Here is a 24593-nt window from a genome sequence, read left to right on the forward strand (position 1 = left end):
ATTATGTCACTTTCCAATTAGCCCACTTTTATGAGCTAGTAGTTTCCATATTCTGCAAACTGCATTCCCACTTCAAAGAGAATCATTTCTGGGTCACATTTGCAGACTTTGATCAATCTTGAACTGTAAAACAGGTCTGTACTGTATTTCTTGTTTGAGGCCACTGCAATCAGTGTCATTTGAAGTTACTTGTGCTGCTAAAAAGTAGACACAAAAACCTACTAAGCTGTGATCTAATTCTCAGTGTTTTCTTCCCTCAGACATGACGACTTAAAGGAGATGTTGGACAGCAACAAAGACTCCCTGAAGCTGGAGGCAATGAAGCGGATCGTTGCTGTGAGTGTTAACAGTGTTTACTCTGTGATTTCACTCATCAGCGGGTACGGCTGCATGTTGAGTCGAGGACAAAGACGCTGAAAGTTTGGAGCTCAAAGTTTAAATGCAAAACACAACACGTATCATTTTTTAATTCATTCTGACAGCAGGGAAGACCCCATGCTTTCTCCTGCTGCAGCCTCCATGTCATAAATGTAATGTTTAGAGATTTTCTGTATAATGATGTTCTAATGGGGGATACGAATCTTAATCCAATTAACACTGTACTGGAGTTAATATCCTGAAATTATAGAGATTTATTATCCTACAGCTATAAGAGAAGGACAGTTTTAGATGATATAACTACTGTCAGCGGTTAAATATTCATAATCTGTGTCAGATTCTTGCTTCTGAAGCTCCGCACTCGACTCATTCATTTATCATCCCTGCAGGACAGATCAGACAAAAGTGAAAAGGAAAAAGCACGAAAACATAAAAAGAGGCCGAAATGAAATATGAAGAAAGTTGCACCTTCTTACAAATGATGTACGCTCTTCTAATATGTCATCTTGTGAAATCCTCATTGCTGATTTCATGCTTTCTTTTGTGGGTTTTTCTCCACAGATGATCGCCCGAGGTAAAAATGCATCAGACCTCTTCCCGGCTGTGGTGAAAAATGTGGCCTGTAAGAATATTGAGGTTCGTAATAAACCTGGTTTCATGTTGCTTCATATATTATTTGCTATTTTTCTTCTTCCAGCATACCTTGATATGGTGAAAATGTCACTTTTTTATCTTTTTTTATTCCTTTGCTTGTAAATTATGCAGTAACTTATCAGGGTTTTTTTGAAGCCCCCATGAGATTTAGTTTTATCTCACCTGAGCAAAATTGCAATTTTCCTCTCCTCTTTTTGTGGTTTATCATTGGGCTGTATCTCTTCACTTCAGATTTAGCTCAGTGGAAATAATTGAAATAGTCTACATAATTTGGATTAAATTTGTTTTTGTCTGTTTTCCTCTCACTGCTCCTCCCTTCAGGTGAAGAAGCTCGTCTATGTGTACTTGGTGCGTTATGCCGAGGAGCAGCAAGATCTCGCTCTGCTCTCCATTTCCACATTTCAGCGAGGCTTGAAGGTAAAGCAGAGGAGGCTACTGTCATCAATAGTTTTCAAATCAACCTCACAAATCCTTTTCATTTGTCAAAAACTAAAAGGATGAAAGCAAAGATTGTCTCTACTTTATTATTAACCATTTAAATATAAATTGACCAGCAGCAGGTATATACCTTATAACATTTCTACACTTTGCTTTTACAGGATCCAAACCAGCTGATCAGAGCCAGCGCCCTGCGAGTCCTCTCCAGCATCCGAGTCACCATCATCGTCCCCATAATGATGTTGGCCATCAAAGAAGCTGCTTCAGATATGTCTCCGTACGTCAGGAAGACAGCCGCTCATGCCATCCCCAAACTCTACAGGTAATAATTACGACTCATGACTCCACTGCTGCAGCTGTAAGCACATCTGGGTGAAGATCACTTAACTTAGTAGCTAAAGAATACTGTAGAGGGATTCGTAACGATGATTAAAGGAGTGTAAATTGTACATTTGTGAGTTAGTGAGTACTTGAGAATTTATTATTCACTTTGCTGCCTCCTTTAGAGAGATAGTCGAGTAAGAACCACTTTGACTTACTGCCATTGTGAAATTAAAGTCCTTTGTGGAGGTAAAAAGTACATCCTTCAAAAAAAATCCATTACTGCTCTGTCAGTAGAATGCATTTGTTTTATGTTCTTGAGTATGATTTTTAAGTTCGACCAGTTGCTGATGCTCTTACATTTCTTCTTCTCTCATACATCTATGTGATTTATCCTCGTCTGTCCTCAGTTTGGATCCAGAACAGAAGGACCAGCTGATTGAAGTCATAGAGAAACTCCTCGCTGACAAAACCACGGTGGGTTTTTTTTTTTTTGCTTTAACTCTGTATACACTTCACAGTGTAAAAACCGTGACACAGTTTTATCTGATCAACCATAAAAGCCTGAAGGACCTTCAACCTATAAGCATCTGAAATCCTCCTAATGCAGTTTTGATATTCTGCCAACAAACTTTTCAGAAATGTTTGGAATTGCACGGCCTCAGATCTTCTGCAAACTGTCAACATGTCTCTTCTCTCAGGTGTCTTCCTGCAGGTCTTGAAAAACAGAGAACATTCCTGATATGTCTCTAATGAACAATTATAGGCCCATATCAAATATCCCATCTTTGAGTAAAACCATTATAAAAGCTCCTTTTCAACAGCTGCAACAACTTCTTGGCACTAAACAACTGTTTTGAGGATAGGATTTCAACCACACCCGGCACTGAGGCTGCTGTTGTGAACATTTTAAATGACATTCACTTAAACACAGACAGACAGTGGCAGAATTTCAGTCTCACTATTACTCATCTCAGTGCTGCATTCGACACGGTTAACCACAAGATATGACTGGAAACTGGGTGGTACTTTCTGGTACGTCATTGAACTGGTTTGAATCCTCCTTAAAGGACAGGGGCCATTTTGTGTCAGAGTGGACAGAAATGACCTGTGGAGTTCCCCAAGGCTCCAGTCTGGACCTTTTCTTTTCAACATGCACATGCTACTGGCTCAGATTATGGAAAACAAAACAAAATTATCAAGACAATGCACAAATTTACATAACTACATCACTAGGAGACTGGGGTCCAATACAAGCACTGAGGAAGTGCATTGAACAAAGAAGTGATTTGATGTGCCAGGATTTTCTTCAATTAAACAAAGACAAAACTGAAGTAATTGTCTTTGCAGCCAAGAAAGCTGGTACACCGATTAAAACAATCAAAAGCACTCAGCTTCAATCAGTATGTAATGATTAAAAACCACAAACCAAGCCAGAAATCTTGGTGTAGTCATGGACTCAGACCTGAATTTTAACAACCACATTAAGTAAATTACAAAGTCTGTCTTCTATAACCTGAAGAATATGACAAGGATTAAAGGACTTATGTCTCAGGAGGATTTGAAAAAACACGTATCTCCCTAAAAAAATCAATCAGACAGCTGCAGCTGATGCTCAAGTCCTCACTAAGACAAAGAAAGTGGATTACATCACTCCAGTCCTCAGATCTTTACGCTGGCTTCCTGTCTGTCAAACAACTGATTTTAAAAAACTGCTGTAGGTTTATAAAGCATTTAATGATTTAGGGTCAAAATACATTTGTGATCTGCTGCTACGTTACAAACCATCCAGATCTTTCTCTTTACATCAAATTCGCTTCTTACACCGCACAGCAATTTCTGTTCTTGTATTTTATGCACGTCTTCTTCTATTTCAGCTTGTTTTTGTTTTCTGCTCTCTGAGCTCTTTAATGACTGTTCAGATTGTATGTAAGCGTCCATTTATAGCATGTTTCCTTTGTGCTTTGTCTCAATGCTTTTAATGTTTTATGTGAAGCACTTTGAATTGCCTTGTTGCTGAAATGTACTATATAAATAAACTTGTCATGCCTTCAATTAGCTGATTCAATATTTTCTTCAGCAGATTGCATTGAGTACCTCAGCTGCTTCAAAGCTTATTTAACTAGATTCTGTCTTCATATTGAAATTAAGTAATACATTGGTATAATTTCTAAATATGATATACCAGAAAGAGCCAGACTGTTGCATTCAGTCACAAATGATATTGTGTAAATGTATAATTGTTGAACTCCAGATGTGTAGGTAGTATTTTGTGCATTAGCAATCCTCATTTACTTAAGAACAAAACTCTAACTTCTGTGTTATCTCTGCTGTAGTTGGTTGCGGGAAGCGTCGTTATGGCTTTTGAGGAGGTGTGTCCGGAGCGAATCGACCTGATCCACAAGAACTACAGGAAGCTGTGTAACCTTCTGATCGACGTGGAGGAGTGGGGGCAGGTCGTCATCATCAACATGCTGACCCGCTACGCCAGGACCCAGTTCCTCAACCCAAATATGAATGTGAGTAAGAACCACATTTAAAAGATGTATCTCTGGTCACTGGCTGCCTAATTGATAAATTGTATTAATTTCCTCTATGGTGATAAGACTTAATTGTGTTAGCTATGTTAATTAAGTTCAATTTAGGAACTAGAGCTGCAATTAACAATTATTTCCCATTAATCTACCAATTTAGATTTGAGTTATTGATTAATTCATATCAATTATGTCCAAAAATAGTGGCAAGCGCACATCAGAGTTTCCCAAAACCCAAGGTGATGTCATTAGGTTGCTTATTTTGTTCGTCAGATGGTCTGAAAAACAAAAATATGTGATTTATAATGAAATAAAAACACAGAAAAGCAACAGATCATCACATTTGAAGTGAAGCATTTTTGTCCAATAATTGCCTTAAATAATTAATTGATTTTAATTTTATCAAAATAGTGTCTTTTTGATTTCACCACTAGCATCAACTGTGAGCAAATATAGTCAACACTATCACTTTGTCACTTTACACAAAGCCTTGAAAAGTATATTTTCTTCCTCTGTGTGCTCTTCCTCCATGTGTATTATGTGTTATGAGTCACTTCAAAGACAAATTTGCGAGGAGCAGTAGACGGTTATATACACTGAGTCATAGTTTGATTTGTTGCTGCAACACCTCGAAATTCATCGTTGTGTTTTGTCATAAACAACTAATTTGAATGTGAATGAAAGTGACATTAAACGTGGACCCAGAAACTGTATAATAGTGTAAAGGTACATTTAGTTTTATTTTGCTGGATTAATTATATCCTTCCCGCTCCGCCATTGTGTCCATGCAGAGGGACAAATTGAAATCTTTCTGTCATTGTTTTCCTATCTCACCGTCGCCAACTTTTCTTTCTCCATGTTTATCATGTTTTTTTTCAGACTCACCTGTCAACTTATTTTCTCATAAGCGACTAAGAACATTGAGCTATCTTTTCATGACATGTGGAACATTGTTATTGTGATCATTTCTGATGTGGTGACAAATTGCTACAGCCCTTTTGCATTGCCTGTTTGTATAATGGAAAGTCTAACAACACTTCTCAAACAGAGTGAAGCAGCTTTATTTTTAAAACAAATAGATTCAAGTGATAATTACCATCTGGTGACTTTTAAAGCAGCCAGTAACTCCTCTGGATGCAGGACAGATAGCATCATTTCTGTTTTTATCTCATACTGTTATCTTCTATCTTCATTGTTTCTGCAGGAGTCTCTGCTGGAGGAGGGAAGCGGTGGGGATAAGACCTTTTACGGCTCAGATGAAGATGAGGACGAGGATGATGAGGACAAGGAGAAGAAGGCCGAGGCTGCAGTAATGGCCAAGAGGAAGCCGTACGTGATGGATCCGGACCACCGGCTGCTGCTGAGGAACACTAAACCACTTCTGCAGAGTCGCAACGCAGCTGTGAGTCCACGACACTGATGATTAATACACACATACATCTTACATCATACAGTTACACAGCGCAGCGCTCATTAACTCTCTTCTTGAGCTAATTACCAAGGCAGAGAATATAATTGTTTCCTCTCATCTCATCTAGCAGCAGGTCGGTGTTGTGAGTAGCAAAGGTCTCTAAATGCACGACCTTGGTTCAAGCCCTCGTGTTAACAAGCGTCCGTCCAGCTGAAGTGTCCTTGAGCAAGACACTTAATCAGAGCTGACCCCTCACTCTGAAATGAGGACGAGTGACGGTTTCCCAGAGGAAATTAATAAAGCATCGCAGTACATTAGTGCTGCTGTGGTCACCTTGGGTGGCCTGTTTTGTTTCATGTTCGATGTTATATTGCTCCCCCGCCTCTGTTTGCTTTCAGGCGATTCAGGATTAACCCTCTTCTGCTGGCAACAAATGTGTTTGCTTATCTTGCCTGTAGTGTAGAAGAGCTCAATGAAAAAAAAGCTCTATGGTTGCTTTTTATTATGCTAACTCCAGCCATGACCTGGAAACCGATCTCCCTCCGTCATTATGAATCCCGTAAACACACCTGAGAAAGGAGAGAGGAGAGAGGAGAGAGGAGAAAGGAGAAAGGAGAGAGGAGAGAGGAGGCTTCTGAAGGAGCTTATAGTGAAAAACCACAGGTGTATCCTAGGTGGAAGTTTATTACCAGTCGGCATCACTCCTTTGATGCAGTATCTTTAATAATAATGATAATGATAATGATATATTTCATTTATAAAGCACTTTACATTTGCAAATGATTGATCAACTGATCTGACGGGACAGTTGGGCTGTTATTATAATACAGCAGATCAGGAAAACTACCTGTGGAACAGCAGATGGTCATATTTATTCATAAAATGAAAATGACGGAATTCTGAATCAATCACAAAAACACTCATAACTTTATTATTCTTCTTCATAAACTTTTCATGTACGTCTCAGCTCCTTCAGGAAAATATGACGCTGCACAGCTGCGTGTTTCCTATACAATCATCCAGAGCCAGACTTACAAACTGAATAAGCAACATTTTATGTATATATGTACATATTCTGCAGAATACAGCTGATTTTATTGCTCCTTTTATGTCAGTTCTGTTCTTTCAGTAATCAACAGGTTTATTAGCATGTTATTATATTAACAACCCTATAGATTTATAATCAAATGATACAAAATGGAGCAATTATCAGATATTTTCCTTCCAGCTATTGGGGAGAGGGGCGTGACCGAGTCTATTACCTTGAATACAATTAAAGTGTGATTTGCTTAAATTAAATCTTGCTTCTTTAATTGCTTTTTGATAATTCGTCATAACATCTTTCCGGATCTCATAAAGTATTTTTGTTCATTAATCATATTCATTCCTTTCTCTTATTGTCTCTCTATTATCGCTGGGTGGATTTGTTTAGTCAGGGCGGAGGTGTTGTGTTTGACTTTTCTATTTGACAGTCTGACAGATGTCATTGAAAAGAAGGGAGACCAGCTCCTCTGTGTTAAAGAAGCAGCAGTAAAAAGCTCAGAGAACCTGCCAGCAGACATGGAGTTAAACGTGATCAGACACAGATATCCTTAGTCTCAAGGATGTCAAGGCTTGTCAAGGCAAGACTCGGCAGAACTAGGTCAAAGGTGTGTCACTTCGTATCCATAAAATCGGTGACTTAAGTCTGAGAAGGGTAGAAGTCAAGAAAAAAATACCTAAAATAAAAATGTGGTCATACTTTGATATAAAATGGGATAATAACTCTTGAATAAAAACATAGTTTGGCTTTTGGATTATTAAAATCTACCGAATCTTTTAGAATTTACCATAAAACCAAGATGTATCAAATTATGTAAAACTACTGCGTAAAATGGGAGTTCATTAAAAATTCTCTGCAAATAACGGCAACCAACCCTCCCCTGCCTGACAGCGGGGGGTTGATGAAGGTGTGTAAAACCAGAGGAGGCAGGATTTACTTCAGTAAGAGGACTGCAGTCTCCATGTTTGAAATTATTAACAGTAATAAAACCAGATAAACCAGAAGATTTATTATTTAGGGGTCTAATATATAAATGGAAAAATACAGGATTACAATTAAGAGCAGAAGGTGACAGAGACTGCGGAGAGACTTGAATTATATTGGTATGATTAGCAGCAGAGGGCTGTGATATTGAGCGTGCAGCGGTGGGTCTGAGATAGGAAATGATGGTGGTTATAAAATAAGCCGGTCTGATTTAGGAGAGCTGAGTGGGGTGCAGAAGTAGGGGATGATGGTGGTGACATAACATTTCCTCATGCTGCTGTTTTATTCCTTCTATTATGTATTATGAGACTGACTGTATCCCCTCTGATTATTTAACCCTTCATCTCTCTTCTTATTTCCTTTCTATTCCAGGTGGTGATGGCTGTGGCTCAACTGTACTTCCATCTCGCTCCTAAAGCGGAGGTTGGGGTGATCGCCAAGGCTCTGGTCCGTCTCTTGAGGAGCCACAGGTGAGGTTCACTGTCTAACATTTGAAATTAATTATCTACTTATATTAATATACTGTAAATTTTGGCAGCAGTATATTCTAAAAGTGCTCCAGTGTATTAAAAAGCAGACGTTATTTTGGCTAAGAATGGAGCTAATGTTGAAAATAATGAGTGCTGGGTTTATGAGCCTCACATAAAAAGGAACAAAAAAAAGCAGAAATGCAAATACACAGCTGAATGTGATAAGAGAAAGCATAATGACCATGAAACTCAGCAAAGTGGAAAGCAGTGTGACAACAAAATGACGAGTGGGGGCAGTAAAATAAATCTCGGCAGCCCCGAAGCAGAAAGCGAAATTAAACAGACGGGGATAAACATGGAGGCATAAACCATGAGGAGTGATGACGGCACATAGGTGGCCTCTCGGCTGTAAGTCCTGCAGCCTGTCAGACTCTTATTGAACAAGTGCTCCTGTGGTTCTGGGTTTGATCTAATGGGGATCATCACTCAGCAGCGACCAAACACCAGCATCTCTCTCCGAGGGTTTTTCAGAAATCCGTTGTACCATACAATATTAGACTTAATTTTTCCTGTGAAGTCGGTGGTGTCTCGGCTCTTATAACAACCACATTGGGTTTACCAACTTGATGAATAATGCCATGGAGATAGCAGGTATTGACCCAAGAAACAGCATTTCATTCGGCAGCTGTTTCTGGAGCTTTCAGTTCAGCAGATGTTTTTTATAGTACATCATTATGTTGGCAGAATAAGAATTGGAAAACGTCCTGGGCTGTTATACATTATCCCAAGATGGTTACCAGCTTTGAAGTCACCAGATAAATTACTAAAAGTACAGTTTATCAAATCTATATTTGTAGCACTTTTTAACAAGTAATAAGGCAGAAGCAAATAGTGTAACATTCCTTTTTAATCAGCTTTATATACTGATACTGTGAGGTTTTTGACTCTTTTTATTATGAATTTTTAACATCAATCAGTATACCCATAACAGGGCTCCACCTTTTAGTGAATGTTTTTGAAGTGAATCAGGGAATATGTTATTTGTTCCATTTGATATATTTCCTTTATTTTTTCAGTCCACATATTGTGTGTTGGAGGGTCAGGCTTCAACCACCTTACTGTAATGCATTTAATTGCTGTTGTTAGTAGTATCTGTAAGAGATATTTTTTGGCTCTTCCTTCAATACCTCTTGGTAATAGACCTAGTAGGGCCACCATTGGGTCCATTGTAATATTTCCACCAAATATTTTATTAAGTGTTTCAAACACTTCTTTCCAGGAAGCTTCCAGTTTTGGGCATAGCCAGAGTATGTGGGTCTGATTAGCAATGTGTGGGCCACAGTTTCCTGATACTGTGTTTTAATCTCTATATCTTAGACTCTGGAGGCTCACATGAATGTTTTTTTCAACTTGGCTTCTCATAATTACGATCTGCATCATGTTGTTAGTGCTCTGTGAGTTGCTAGCTTGAAAAGGGATCATCCCTATGTTCCCCGGGTCCTATGTTCCCCGCTTTGTATGTGACCGGGGAACATAGGGATGATCCTGTCTACAGTTAGCCAGTTAGCTGTGTTAGCCGCCGAGTTAGCCGCTGAGTTAGCAGCATATACAGTCTGGTTAGCAGCCGAGTTAGCAGATGAGTTAGCAGCCGAATTAGCCACCGAGCTAGCAGCCGAGTTAGCCGCCGAGTTAGCCGCTGAGCTAACAGTGGAGTTAGCCGCTGAGCTAGCAACCGAGTTAGCCGCGATCGGGGAACATAGGACCCGGGGAACATAGGTACGCTCCCGCTTGAAAAGAGTCAGCTAGTTTTCGTCATCTATCTAAGTTGTTATGATTAGGTTTGGAAATTGAAATTAAGCATTCAGATAATGTTATAATGTGTATACAACTCAGTGTTCCTTTGTTGTTTAATTACTAAGTAAATCCTGTGGTTAGTGGGAATCTTTTCACTCTGTTGTCAATCGTCCACACACCATGCAGGCTACCCGCTGAGCAGTAATGGATGTGGCATGTGTGAGGCTAAGTGCATTGTCTTCCTGTTTTCCTTGAAATATACACGTCACAGTTTCAAGCACCCCATACACAGCTGTCACTTAGTTCATTATTGTATGTTCAGGTTGGGTAGAAACATGCAACACAATACAAAACCAACAGGAGAGTGAAGGAGAATAAATATTAGAGTAATTGGAAACACCTGTGTGTATCTAGCAGGTGTGAGTAAGTGTTTTGATATAAAAATGATTTGACTCTCCCATTCAGTCGTCGTATTACTGCACACAAATAAACAGCAGCAACGCTAACAGAAATTCTTCCAGACTTAACTCACTGAAAAGGTTTCAACCATAAACTACAGAAATGATACTTGATTTTCTCTCAGACCTAATTTAAGGGTATTTGTGAGGATGTTCAGATTTTACACTGCCACTCACAGTGAAGCTTGCAGGCTTTATAATACCATGCTGGAGCCTGCTGCCTATTTTTGAACACCTGTCACCTGCCTGACAGGTTACGCAAAACACAGCAAGCTGGTTTTTTAAGGCTATTGTGGCTCCATTTGCTTTTGTTAGGCTGCAGGATCTCAAATTACCAGGACTGTCACATAAATAATAGTTACTCAGACAGGCTTGTCTAAAACATGCCAAACTACTATTTAATGTACCATTAATAATTGTGCTTGCTTCAAGTTGAATGTTAGTGTAGAAATTCGATTTTAGTGTTATCAGACATTTAATAGCTAGCTGACACGATGCAGTTGTGTTTTAAACAATGATCTGTTCCTGATCTTTAATATTAGTACAAATAATACTAATTCTAAATAATAAAACAATATTACCACTGTTTTGAAGAGCTGCAGACCTCAGTAATGTCTACCTGAGGGTTTGTTATTATGAGCAGACAGGAGAGGGGTTGTGACATTTGGTTGAACAGTCTTTTTTCTAAGTCCTGTCTCGTCCTTCTCCTTCAATCTGTCCTGTTTCTGTCTCTTATTCCAGTGAAGTCCAGTATGTCGTTCTTCAGAACGTGGCGACAATGACGATCAAGAGACGGGTGAGCTACACATTGTGGTATTTTGTGTGTGTGTGTCTGTGCATGTTTTTCTTACATCTTGAGGACCTTGTATGGTATAAACACCTTGTCGGGACCAGTAGTAATGAGGGAAAATGGTTTTTTTGAGGTCCTGGTTAAGGTTATGGGTAAGGTTAGGTTCGTTTTTGGGTTTGAGTGAGGCTGTCCACAATGAATGGAAGTCAATGTCCTCAAAAGGATAGCTGCTAACGTGTGTGTGTACTGACTTATTCTACTTTCGGGGACACATTACAGACTAAACATCAGGTAAGTGAGGACAGCTTTGGGTAAGGCAAATAGGGGTTATTGTTAGGGTTATATTAATTGTAGTTAGTCGTAAATCTATGTAATGTACCCAGAAGTGACCTAGGACAACGCTTGTGTGTGTTTGTTTAAGTGGGATTTGTCATGGGCTGCTTTCGAGGACAAATTTCAGACTTAAGGCCAATTAATTGGGGACGTTTTGAAAATACTGATTTTTGGGACAAAGGGTAAGGTTACAAGAAGTCTCCAGGAAATCAATGTAAGTCTATGTGGTGTCCCCAAAGTGACCTAGGACAAAATTTGTGTGTGTGTGTGTGTGTGTGTGTGTGTGTGTGTATGTGTTGAAATCAAAGACTGATAGAGCTGTAGGTTCACTGACTTTTTCCTTTTTCTTCCCACTTTTATGTTTCACAGGGGATGTTTGAACCGTACCTGAAGAGTTTCTACATCCGCTCCACAGACCCAACCCAGATCAAAGTCCTTAAGGTTGCTTTATATTCTGTCCCTCCTTCAGTCAGAATTGCGTTGCCATCCTTTTCTCTTTAATCATAACCCTGAAGGGTATTAATTCTCACAACTCAGACACATGGCAATATGAAGGACATTACATTTTCAGTATCTTTTGCCATTGCATCATTTTAAACCCACCTACTTTGAGCTGTGTTCTTGCAGCAAGGGGAGCAATGACATCATGTTAAAATATAATTGAAAAACAAAAAACAAAACGACAGTAAGCCCTTTAAACTGTGACTTTTAAAAAACAATATTAAACTTGATTTGAACTCACTCAACCAAAGAGAACAAGGATGTCAATTGGAAAGACATGAAATAGAGTGAAACACAATTGTAGTGCTTGGTACAAACAAATAATGCTTTTTAAATTAAGTGTATATATTAAGGTCACTCGTCATGCTTATTTAAATGTATTACTTGTTTGTCTTTTGCAGCTTGAGGTTCTCACTAATCTGGCAAATGAGACAAACATTTCCACCATTCTCAGAGAGTTTCAGGTAAAGTGAAATAAAGCTTCTAATGCTTTGAAATGAGATTTTCCAGCAGTGGCCTTCCTTTCTGTATTACTGAGTGACTATCTTCTCTCCTCCTGGCAGACATACATCAAAAGTATGGATAAAGACTTTGTGGCTGCCACAATTCAAGCCATCGGCCGCTGCGCTACCAATATCGGTGAGGTGAGGGACACGTGTCTGAACGGCCTGGTGCAGCTGCTGTCCAACAGAGACGGTAAATCCTTCAATGTGAAATCTCAGCTGCTTTTTAAGTGATTCATATTATAAGGAGGAATACATTGATGTAAATAGCAGTATGAGATATCCGGGTCAATAGCATAATTCAATCAAGCGCACTCATTTGCATTTAAATTTTGCACAGTGAAAGAAAACAGCAGCAGAAAATATCAAGTTTTAAAAGATGAGATAATTATCACCAAGACTCAGACTTCATATCAGAGCTAGTGGGGAAAAAACAACATGAAAAAACAACATATACATAATTAAAAGTGAAAATAAGGGACCTGTTTGAGAGTATTTTCCTCAGTTGGTAAAGCTAATTTACTACATTTAATTGAATAATTCAATTTAATTAAACCTACAGTGCAGAACTTTTATTTATAAGTGAACGTCTGTTACATTTAAGCTGTTGCCAGAAGAGTTCCCACAATGCTGATTAAGCCGATCACCACCAGATAAATCTCTCTGTGTTTAACAGTATGCTGAGTATTTAAATCTCATGTCAGGTGCTACATTCCTGCGCTGGCTGTTTGGCCGTTAATCACGCGGCTATTCTGGACTTTCCAAATGTTATCAGACCCAATGGATCAAATTTTTTATAGTGAGACGAGTCATTTGTGGGGACTGGGTGGTGCTCAAAACAATGTATCAACCTTTACAGCCACAACAGTAGTTTACAGCCAGCGGTGGACATACTGGGACAAATCCCGGTGGGCTGATGGCTGTCAAAAAATAGGTTTTTGGCCTGATGGACTGTCACAATATATCAGCTTTACTGGTCCTCTCTGTGTGCCTGTCATGCATGTCTGTATCAGGCAATCACATCCAAGCACCCCCCCTTTACTCTCACTGCCAGAGGAGCAACAATCCTGCACTCCAGCTTTAATTCAATCATGGATGAAAATAGAATAAAATAAAACTCAGTGACTGTTTTTTCCTGATATCAACAAGCACCTGTTTGTCCCGTTGTACAGAGTTGGTGGTAGCCGAGTCGGTGGTGGTTATCAAGAAGCTGCTGCAGATGCAGCCGGAGAAACACAGTGACATCATCAAGCACATGGCGAAACTAACGGACAACATCCAGGTGAGTCTCTCAACTGCTGCTAATGTCAGAGTTAAATCACAAACTATCACACTGTAAATCTGTAATAATAATAAAAAAAAAATAAAAAAAAGCAACATAATTTACTCTGAGAACATTTTAAGCAAACCTATTTCGTTTGTTTTGATTTTTTTAATTTGAACGAGGATAATTGGTTTGTTTTTTGTCTCAGTTTTTATGATGTGACTACTATGTCCACACATCATTTCTTACACCTCTTTTTATAATGAATATCACCTCTCTGAGCTGGTTAAACAAAGCAAAAGAGAACAAACAAAACATAAAAGAGAGAAATATTGTTAAACCCACTTCAGTTTTTGAGATTTATATGTACTTTAACATTTGATTTAACCCGCGTTCTCAGGTGCCGATGGCGCGGGCCAGTATCCTGTGGCTGATTGGAGAATATTGTGAGCACGTACCTAAGATCGCCCCGGATGTCCTGAGAAAGATGGCCAAGTCGTTTACTAACGAGGAGGACATCGTCAAGCTTCAGATCATCAACTTGGCTGCAAAGCTCTATCTAACCAACTCCAAACAGGTATTAAATAAATGGCATGTGTCCATTACTAGTGTTTAAAAACACAGTAAAGCTTTGAGGCATCAGAATGTTTCCGATAAGACAAAGCTTCACAGCAGAAACATCTGGCAGGAGAGAAGTCTTGTTTATTAATACTAAAAATAGTGAAGTATCATAAGTGCACATAATTAGTGTCACTGGCAACCACCTACTTATATCCAACTACCCAGAACATCATAATAACTACATAGCAACCCCCCTATTCGTCCTAGCAACCACCTAATTACACCTCATCACCTAATTACCTTCTATTGCAATGTAGGTAATTAGTAAAGTTATTGCTTTGCATATTCAATATATAAGTAGATATCGCAGTTACAGTCTTCACACAGAGTACATGCTCACATTAGATGGTAATTATTCTCTTTTTTCTCTCCTCATCCTCCATTTCCTCCACCTTTCTTCTTCTTCTTCTTCTTCTCACAGACCAAACTGTTGACGCAGTACGTTCTGAACTTGGCCAAGTATGACCAGAACTACGACATCCGTGATCGGGCACGCTTCATTCGTCAGCTCATTGTGCCCACCGAGAAGAGTGGAGCCCTTAGCAAGTACGCTAAGAAACTGTTTCTCGCCCTCAAGCCAGCACCTATCCTCGAGTCTCCATTTAAAGGTACAGATTTAAAGGTCCTTATTTGATTTAAACCCTGTAGAGAGCTGAAAATATAATCTCTATTTACTCCTTGAGACAAAAATGAATACCAAAACAGAAAGAATGTGCTGTAGACACTAAAACGTGCAGTTCTTGGTACTGATTGCATACTCCTCACCTTCAGATCGAGACCACTTCCAGTTGGGTTCATTGTCCCACCTGCTGAATGCCAAGGCTGGGGGCTACCAGGAGTTGCCTGACTGGCCTGAAGCCGCCCCAGACCCCTCCGTGCGCAACGTGGAGGTGAAGGAGTCTGTGCGTGCAGTGGGAACAGTAACACACAGAGACACAGGGGCCCTCTGGAGTCTCCAGGGGGTCCAAAAGAAGGAGAGGAGCGAGGGTTGCTCCTGCTCCAGAGCAGTGCCTCAGAGGGGTTGGACAGAGTCACCAGGGCTTCACATCCAATTTAACATTTACTCCAATATAACATTGATTCCTTTTTCACTATCATCCATTCACTTACTGATCATTAGCATAACAGCTCATCGGTAACACGCATCCGTTTTGGCCTCCATCTACTTCCAAATGGATGCTGCTCAACATCTCCCCCCTCCATGGAGGAGAATGAGTCACAGAGGAGAAAAGAGGATTATTTTCTTATTAGTCAGAGCAAAAGTCAGACAGAAAAACCTCTATTTCAAAACCGCTGATTCACTTTGAAAAGAAAGTCAGTAAATATTGAGCTCCTCTTCCTCTCTGCTGCACTCGCTTCTGTTCGGCAGCAGCTCACTCTCCCCGTCCAGGTGATTTCTCACCTTTGTTTGAGCCAATCGCACATGCGATAAAGAGGAGAACTGAAATGGGAACAACAGCATAAGTCTTCACTACCATTCAGTATCAACAGCAGCTCACTTTCTCGTCTTGTAGTCTCTGCAAGATCAGGATGTACAGTTGAAACAAACAGCTGATATTTTGCATATTTGATATATTAAATTTTTCCTATTTATCCCCCAAATTTGAAGTAGGCACTGAAGTTACAGTCTGCTAAACTACAGATGAGGAGTTCACTCACTGTACATTATCCTGTAGAGCTTCATCCCAAAGCAACAACAACTCACCAAATTCCCTCCTCTTCTTCTCCATCCCACTCACTCCATGTGCCATTGGTTCATAACCAATAATGTGTTTGAACTGAAGTCATGAAATCAAAACTTGAGTGTGTCACCTCCTCCGTCAAAATCAAGACTCGACTGGCTTGATTTTAAAGTCCAGGAGTGACGTCAAGATTTGATTTGTTATTAGTATTATAATCGTATAGATTTGTACTCACTGCAGATGTTCCATACTCGGTGTTAACATGTCATTTACTCGTGGTGCAGATTTCAAGATGAGGCCACAGGTGCATTATCGTACAGTTTGAGGTGTATTTTGATTTGATTAGTGTCCTGCAGGAGACAGGAGGTTGTGAATGGTGGTTTAGTACGTTTTAACTACAAATCATGTAGTTACATTACTGCCGATCCACATCTGTAATTTCCCATTTAGTTTGAATCCCTACAATCCAGGCAGCCATTTGTTTTACTTGCAGTGATTTGAAACTTAAGAACACCCGATCCATCACACAGTGAACGATTTCTTGTTTTGGTTTTGTGATGTAAATGACTGAACATCGGGTGGCATTGCAGCTGTGAGCAAGCACTGTTTACAAAAACTCCCCACGGCTGCATTCAAAGAACCTCCGACATCTGATCGATTTCCTGACAACAGATCTCATGACTGGGATTCAATTTGCTACGTTTGCAATGCAAATGCAATTTCTGCTTGTTTTATTGTAGTGTGGTCAGGATCAAATGACATTAGTATGTGACATCACGTTATGCCTCTCTTAGAAATGAACCTTTTCTGCACCTGACTGGACCACACGCAACACACTGAGTTTAAGTTTTTTACGATTTAGAGACGAGACAGAGTGCTTTATTTATTATTCATGTGGAAGTTGTCGCATTACAGCAGCCAGAAAACAAAATAACACATGAATACTTGAAGATCGAGTTAAGCAAACAGAATACTAAAAACATTGAGACTAAAATATCAACTTAAAACCCTAACCCTAACTAAAGCTAAAAAAAATAGGACCAAACTCTTAGATAATGCCTGGTGATATTCTGCATATGGTTATCTTGTTTTTTTATATTGTGATATGTTTTCAAATTAGAAAAACATTGCATCTATTCATGGAAATTCTTCTGAAGTTGTGATAAGACCAAGTTGTGGCGAGTCTTTCCTGATTAGTCTGATTTGGTCTTTAAACTCTGAGACCATTACAGAGAGTTTTCAAAGTAGTCTCATCTTACAAAGTGCATTACTATGTAGAGCTGCAACTAGCAATTATTTCCCAGTCGATAAATATTTCTGTCTGTGAAGTGTCTGAAAATTATGAAAATGCCAGTTATTATCAACCGTGATGTCTTCAAATGTGCTTCTTTTGTCCGACCAACAATCCAAAAAACAGTTTATCATCATGTATGTAGAAGAAATGCATTAAATCATCACATTTTAGAAGCTCAAACCAGTAAATACATCACATTTCAGCTTAAAATATGACTTAAAGGATCATTCAATTATCAAAACAGCTGCAGATGAACTACAACTAATCAATATATATATATTATCAGTTTGTTTACTGTTGGCTGCAGCTCTATGCAGTGATAGTGCTCTTTTCACTCTGATGAAGACACAGTAGTCTGTATATTCGCACTATTGCAGTCTGCAGATCAATAAGTATACTCCAGTATTTTCTCTTTTCAGTAACAGTGTAATTTTGACACCAAATAAATGAAAAGCCAGTTATATGTGATGGATGGTTAATAGTATCTGAGGCACATCTCAAATCTCTCTCTTCATGATTGATTTTTAAAGTGTATTAAAATCAATGACAAATAAACAAAAGGGGCAGCCTGGAAGGTAGGAAATCAATGGTGTGCTTTAAAAAAAAAAATAGGTTGGCAGTAATGTAAAATATACGAGATTTGTAGCGAAAGAGCATAAACAAGCGAAAACAACCACCGGTGTCGTGGCTGTAAAAGCCGAGGAGGGGTCGACGGATCCACCGAAGCCTCGACCCTTCTTCTCTGACAGACTCTCTCTCTCTCTGCACGTTATACATCTCCGCAGATAGAGGAAACCATAACCACCAGCGAGGGGCGAATTGGCTTGCTAGGAGACTGGCGAGAGGTGCCCCCTCCTCCCTCTCCCCCTCCCCCTCCCCCTCTCTCTCAGTTTGAGAGTGCGGTGATGTTTGTTTTGATCAGTGCTCTCTTTTTCTTAAAGTCTCTCTCTTTCTCTGGTAACTGATGATGAAATTGACTAGATAAGATAAATGAGCTTTTACTCCCCATAGCTATTAAATAGAGGATAAGTGTAACATCTTTTTTTTCCCCCCTAAGTGGAAAGAGATGAACCAGTCTTAAATTAATGACATTAAAACAAAAGAATGACTTAATTTCTCTTTGAGGACATTAAAAATTGAGGATTTAAGTTGTAGAATAAGAGCTGAGCCTAAATATTTAACAGAAGCTGATTCAAGATAACGAGCAGCTGACGAGTCCTGTTCTTCCTCTTCTGCACCTTACTGGTCTCACGTGAAATTTGTGACACTCTGCGGTCACAAACGTTGTTGTCGTGTGATGTGTGATTTCTCTCAGATTTTTTACGCTTCAGGCTTCTCCTTCTCCGCCTCTCCACCTCTCCACCTCCACCTCCACCTCCTCCTCCTCCTCCTCTTCACTTAGATCATCTCAATCCATGCTCACGTAACGTCATGCTTTGTTACTGATGAAGACTCTCATACTAAAAATGCATTGTCATGTACTTGCTTGATTAATTAGTAAGTAGTGAATGTTAATGTTTGACTTTTTTTTATTATTATTTCTCCAGTGTTTAAGTAGATACAGTAAAATGAAGTTATATTGGAGTGTATTGATTTTTATTAGAGAAAACATGTTTTTTTTAGAGATATATTTTTTTAGTAATGTTACTGCCAGATGTTACTGCTAAATTATTAATATACTGTGATGAAATTTGGGGTAATTTTTCTGTCTCTGTGATATCAGAAACTGTTCTCACACATCTTTTCCTTTTATATCCAGAAACCTTCCTGTGCCTGTTTCTCTTGCTTTCCTGAAAGAAAAAAAACAAAACGACTTTCCCTCCTTTTTCCTCATCTCACCTCCATCCCAATCTTTTTTGTTTTTCTTTTTTCTACGTCTGCCAGGTTTTTGCGCTGCTCGAAAGAGTCACAACATTAACGAGTGTGAGTCAGTTAGCGGCAAAGAGCCCACCTCCTTGAGCCTCAACCCATATTAGCGGCAAACCCCCCCCCCTCCCCCCCCCCCCAAGTGCTTTTTGACACCCTGCCTAACATAGTCGCTGTTCTGTGCTTAGCTCAGTCAAAGCTACCTGAAACACAGCACCCTCTTCCTCGGTCTCTACCATTAAAGAAGTGATTCTTTTAGCGGGACGTGAGCTCCTCTGACACATTGCGGTGCATTAGCAACGTTGTGGGTTTTTTAAATGGGGGGAGGGTGGGAGGGCGGGGGTGGTGGGAGATGTCCAGGCTCATTAGCTGATGGCACTGATGAATGAGTTTGGTCACTGAAAGAGACAGATGGCCTCTTTTTTTTTTCTTTATTTTAAAAAGTGTGGCAGGGAAGTCACCACTCCTCAAAGACATCACTTCTCTTAATGGAACTGCTCCCTGTGAAAAAGAAAACCATTTCTGCAACTGGTCATGAAGGCATCACCTGGTGCTAACATCTATCTGTGCCCCCAAAAACAAAACACACCATACAAAGCATACAAGTGTCTGTACTGAATTTGTTGCCTGACTGTCAGATCTAAAAGCGGATCTGCAGCAGGGATGGCTGGCTTCATTTGGCTGCATCACGCCCAGGCAGAGGTATTCATGGCCACGCTACTGTAATCTGCCCACGTCTCCGCTTCTGTCTGAGGGGTTTTTTATGTCCACTGAGGCAGAGCTAAACGTCTTACTATCTGAACTCTTGTTTCTTCCGCCAGGTGCCTGAATGGACCAAATGTAGCAGCAGAGAGAAGAGGAAGGAGAAGAAAGTGGAGAAGCCGTTTTACTCGGACTCAGAGGGAGAGTCTGGGCCGACCGAGTCCGCAGATAGTGGTAACTTCAGGGGGGCTGATGGCTCCGTTTGGGCCATCTGGGCACTTGTTTTATTCTTGTTTTGACAAATGAAGAGTTTCCAGCTCTGTGTGTGTGTGTTTAAAAGAGAGAGAGAAAGAGAGAGATGAGAGAGTCCAAGAGAAGAAAAGAGTTGTGGAACTGATTTTTCTGACAGCCAGTGTGGATTAGGATGTTCTGTGATGTTGAAGTTTGGAAAAGCTGCAAGAATTTGTCAATTAATCGATTGCCAGAAAACTAATCAGCAACCATTTTGGTAATCCAATTATTTTATTTAAGCAGAAATGCCAAATGTTCTCCGGTTCCAGTGTTTTATATCTATAAAGAAAATATATTTGGGTTTTAGACTGTTAGTCAAACAAAATAAGACATTTGATTTAGTCTCCAAGAACATAGTGAAAAAGTGATGCACATTTTTTAATATATTATAGACAAAATATATTTAATAATATATTTTAATCAGTTTATCAAAAGAAAAAAAGTTGGTTGCAGCCTTTAAGTTTAAACAATGTCTTTTTATGGACACTCTCATTTAAACAGACTGAAATCTCTGTCATACTCTCCTAATTGGGAACATCACAATCAAAACTAAAACTCATCTCTCCATATTTCCAATAGCCATTACATTTGAGGAAGAAGGATAAAAACAAAACATCCCCAAACCTAGATTGCTTTTACCTCTGACACATTGCCACTTCTTCTTTGTAGAGATTGAGTGTTGCTTCTTTATACCTGCTGAGTTTTGGCAGCAGCTCAAAGCCTGGATCTTTGTCCTGCATCCAAATGATCAAAAAACAAGATGTCATCACGATGTGTTATTTAAAGCTGTGTAAACTTTGACTTTTCTCAAAGTCAGGATGTGTGTTGCCTTTATTGCTCCGGAAAATATCCAATTAGTTTGATTAGTGTGTCGTGGGCATCGGTAATATAAAGTCATGGCAACGTTTAGATAATTTGACAGATTTGACAGATCATGTACAGTATGTATGCGAGTGTAGAGTACATACTATGTGTTCTGTATTTAGACTTTATTTCCCTATTTACTTCCCTTCTCTATAAACTAACTAACCTGCTCACAATCTGAACCCGACTTTCTCCTCTTCAGAGTCGGATTCTGCCAGCGAGTCAGAAAGCGGCAGCGGCAGCGAACAGAGCGGGTCGGGATCAGAGAGCGAAGAGAGCGAGGAAGGCTCCGAGTCTGAGGAAGAGGAGGAGGAAGAGGAAGAGGAGAAGGAGAAGAAGAAGAAAAAGAAAGAATTTAAGAAGCCGGTGCACGAAAGCGAAAGGTAGCACATGTTTCAGTTTTTAGTGTATAATTGTGATCTGGGATGCGATGTGATTTTATTCCTCTTTTGCATCCGTTATGATTTATTATCATCAGGCAAATAATACATTAATGTAAAACATTGTATCTGACTCACTGACCTTTGCTTTTGTTCCAGCGAGCAGAGCAGTGAAGAGGAAGAGAGGAAGCACGAGAGGAAGAGCAAACAGCGTAAGAGTGACTCAGAGTCCGAATCTGACGAAGAGGATGAAAGCGAGTCTGAGAGCAGCCAATCGGAGTCCGAAGAATCCGAGTCTGAGGCCGAGGTCAAAAAGAAAAAAAAGGTACCGATACTGAATCTACATGAAATTAACTATCTTGGAAAATGTTCCTCTAATCTAAAACTGTATTCTTATCATTGATTTATGAACTCAACCTTCATTGTGTTCAGACTGCTTCACTTTCACACATGAATATTAAAAATCAGCATCTATTCATGTCAGTTTTGTTTCATCTGCTTGCAGGCGGCTGAATCCAAACCTCCTCCTAAACCTGTCAAAAAAGAGAGCAAGAAAGAGAAGAAAGAAATGTCTCTACTCGACCTTGATGATTGTAAGTGTTTTCATTTATTCACCTGTGTGTGTGTGTGTGTGTGTGTGTGTGTGTGTGTGTAAGCTTTCTGCTCTGAATGCTGAAATAAAGACGCCCCCACAGTAGTCGGTCAAAGTCAATAGACAAGGACGTTTGTGACCATGTGACTATTTGACTTGTTGCTATGCCAACTTTTCTGGAAACTTAATGTAAAAAAGTATAAACGTGTTCCCATACAGAGATAGTATGACAAATAGATGAATAGAGTGAGGTCTGAGCTTTGTTCATCTCTCTAATGAATGTAACACACTCTCGTCTCTTTCCTCCAGTCGAACCTGCTCCGTCTCCTCAAGTGACGCCCGTCAACTCGTTCCTGTCAAACAGCCTGGTGACCGACCTGGAGGGATTATCTCTGTCTGACGCTGTTCTCTCCCCGGCAGTAAGTACCCAAAATATCACTTTACTTCCTGCTTGGTATCTTTTTTCCAGGGTTGTTTAAACGTCTGTTTTGACTGTTCCTTCTTTCCTACCTTCCGTCTTTCCTTCCTCCCTCCCTCCCTCCTTCCTTCCTTCTTTCCTTTCCTCCTTTCCTACCTTCCTGCCTACCTTCCTTCCTTCCATCCTTCCTTCCTTCCTTTCCTTCCTCCCTCCCTTCTTTCCTTTCCTCCTTTCCTACCTTCCTCCCCTCCTTCCTTCCTCCTTTCCTTCCTTCTTCCTTCCTCCCTCCCTTCCTTCTTTCCTTTCCTCCTTTCCTACCTTCCTCCCTCCCTTCCTCCCTTCCTTCCTTGACTCGAGGACAACAGGAGGGTTAAAGTAAGAGACTGTAGGAGAATGCTGACTGATTGCTGTGTAGAGTAAATGTTCCTGATATCTGTCTTTGTCTGTTTTATAGAAGTCAAAGTGTCAAACTTGGCCAGAAAGTATAAAGAAAGGATTGCACTCTTTTATCTGTCAGATGAGATTTTAGCTTTGTCCAAATTATAACCCTTTACCCACGCTTCCAAATCACCCTGACGTGCCCTTCAAAATAGAAACTATGATAACATGTTATTGAATAAATCCATGAAGGAGGTTACCATGCCGACCATGATCCCACGCCTGGGTCCAGTTTCTCTTTCTCCTTCGCCTTTCTCCTTCTTGAACTCCACTAAAGATTTGGTTGCTGCTCTTGACTTGAACACATCACTAGAAGCTGACATCTGAAGAGGAAACGTTTTCAAAGTCCAGCAGTGAGGTTGAGGAGAGAGCAGCTTTCCTATTTTAGTGTTCATGACACTTTCACATTAGTCTTTCTGTGGCAACACTTGGGTAGCATAAACATCTTAATCTAATAATACTCCAAATCATCTTTATTTATAGGTAATATAAACAGAACAGATTACATACGAGTAGAGACACCAACAATGACTACTAAAAACACAACAGTGCAACAAATAGAGTCACAAAATATTAAAGAGAGTGTTACAGAGGTCAAAGAAGTATCATTAAATCAATTGACTCCTGAAGGCTCAGACTGCGATGATTTAAAGATTCATTATGACTTGGATGTTTTAGCCATTGTTTTCATCAAAATCAATTAAATTTGCACATCATCATTCTTTTTACTTCCTAACTCATGAACTCATCTCTTGAGTCGTCCTTGAAAACTGTTCGGGAAAGGGCAGGCACTTTCTAAAAGAACTTGGCAGGCGAATAAATGAACCATCTGTCTATCACCATCTTTCACCGTCTTACTTTGCGAGGCAGCTGGATTTGCGAAGCTGATTGTTTCAGGCACGAGCACATGAAGCCTGATGAGATGGAGTCCCGTGTGATCTGAATCCAGCTGCTTTGCAAAGTACCTCATCAGTACCACCGCCTCCGAATATCCAGAGAGGATATTCCTTTCAACAAATGAAAATATGAAGTGCAAATTTTAATTGATAACCATTGTTTCTAAAAAAAATAATAAATTGGAAACAGTCTCAGGCTTGTTATTAAATGTTGTCAGTCCTGTGAGGCTCGTTCTCACCATCCGAGCAAAGAACCCAATCAGCGTTAGTCAATGATGGTTTTAATGACTCTTCCTCTCCTCTCCCTGCAGGCCATCACTCCCTCCAGTGCGTTGAAGAGCTACGAGCTCCTGCACCGCATCACAGGCGAGGGTCTGTCGGTGGAGTACTGCTTCAGTCGGCAGCCGTTTAACTCGGATGCTAACATGGTGGCGGTGCAGATGCAGTTCACCAACAACGCCACCTCCGACACCAAGAACCTGCACATGGAGGATGTGAAGCTGCAGTCTGGGATGAGGGTCAAAGAGTTCCCAGAGATCGGTGAGTTTGAGAAAGTCTGACGGAGGAATTAGGTGTTTTATTTTCATGTGATTGAAGCAAGATCAACTAAAATAGTGTTATTGTTATTAACCCTCCTGTTGTCCTCAAGTCAAGGAAGGAAGGGAGGAAGAAGG

The 24593-nt window shown here is 39.9% G+C and overlaps 1 protein-coding gene across 2 annotated transcripts in view; it reads left to right on the top strand.

Moving 5' to 3' along the window:
• The window catches only part of LOC128358507 (AP-3 complex subunit beta-2), a 48244-nt gene that overhangs the window by 17556 nt on the left and 6095 nt on the right, over positions 1–24593 (top strand). Inside the window, exons 2-24 of one of the 2 annotated variants that reach the window (XM_053318819.1) lie at positions 261–336; positions 940–1014; positions 1354–1449; positions 1632–1792; positions 2202–2268; positions 4128–4310; positions 5530–5727; positions 8135–8232; positions 11226–11280; positions 11977–12048; positions 12510–12572; positions 12672–12804; positions 13784–13893; positions 14276–14452; positions 14918–15104; positions 15268–15398; positions 19357–19395; positions 20160–20274; positions 21398–21578; positions 21735–21900; positions 22081–22168; positions 22477–22586; positions 24231–24459. In XM_053318819.1, coding sequence (XP_053174794.1) covers positions 261–336; positions 940–1014; positions 1354–1449; positions 1632–1792; positions 2202–2268; positions 4128–4310; positions 5530–5727; positions 8135–8232; positions 11226–11280; positions 11977–12048; positions 12510–12572; positions 12672–12804; positions 13784–13893; positions 14276–14452; positions 14918–15104; positions 15268–15398; positions 19357–19395; positions 20160–20274; positions 21398–21578; positions 21735–21900; positions 22081–22168; positions 22477–22586; positions 24231–24459 — 2810 coding nt within the window. The remainder of the gene's footprint in view (positions 1–260; positions 337–939; positions 1015–1353; positions 1450–1631; positions 1793–2201; positions 2269–4127; positions 4311–5529; positions 5728–8134; positions 8233–11225; positions 11281–11976; positions 12049–12509; positions 12573–12671; positions 12805–13783; positions 13894–14275; positions 14453–14917; positions 15105–15267; positions 15399–19356; positions 19396–20159; positions 20275–21397; positions 21579–21734; positions 21901–22080; positions 22169–22476; positions 22587–24230; positions 24460–24593) is intronic. The other variant, XM_053318820.1, reaches the window with a different exon arrangement.

The sequence above is a fragment of the Scomber japonicus genome, chromosome 5 (assembly GCF_027409825.1).
Source record: "Scomber japonicus isolate fScoJap1 chromosome 5, fScoJap1.pri, whole genome shotgun sequence".
NCBI classification, from domain to species: Eukaryota; Metazoa; Chordata; class Actinopteri; order Scombriformes; family Scombridae; genus Scomber; species Scomber japonicus.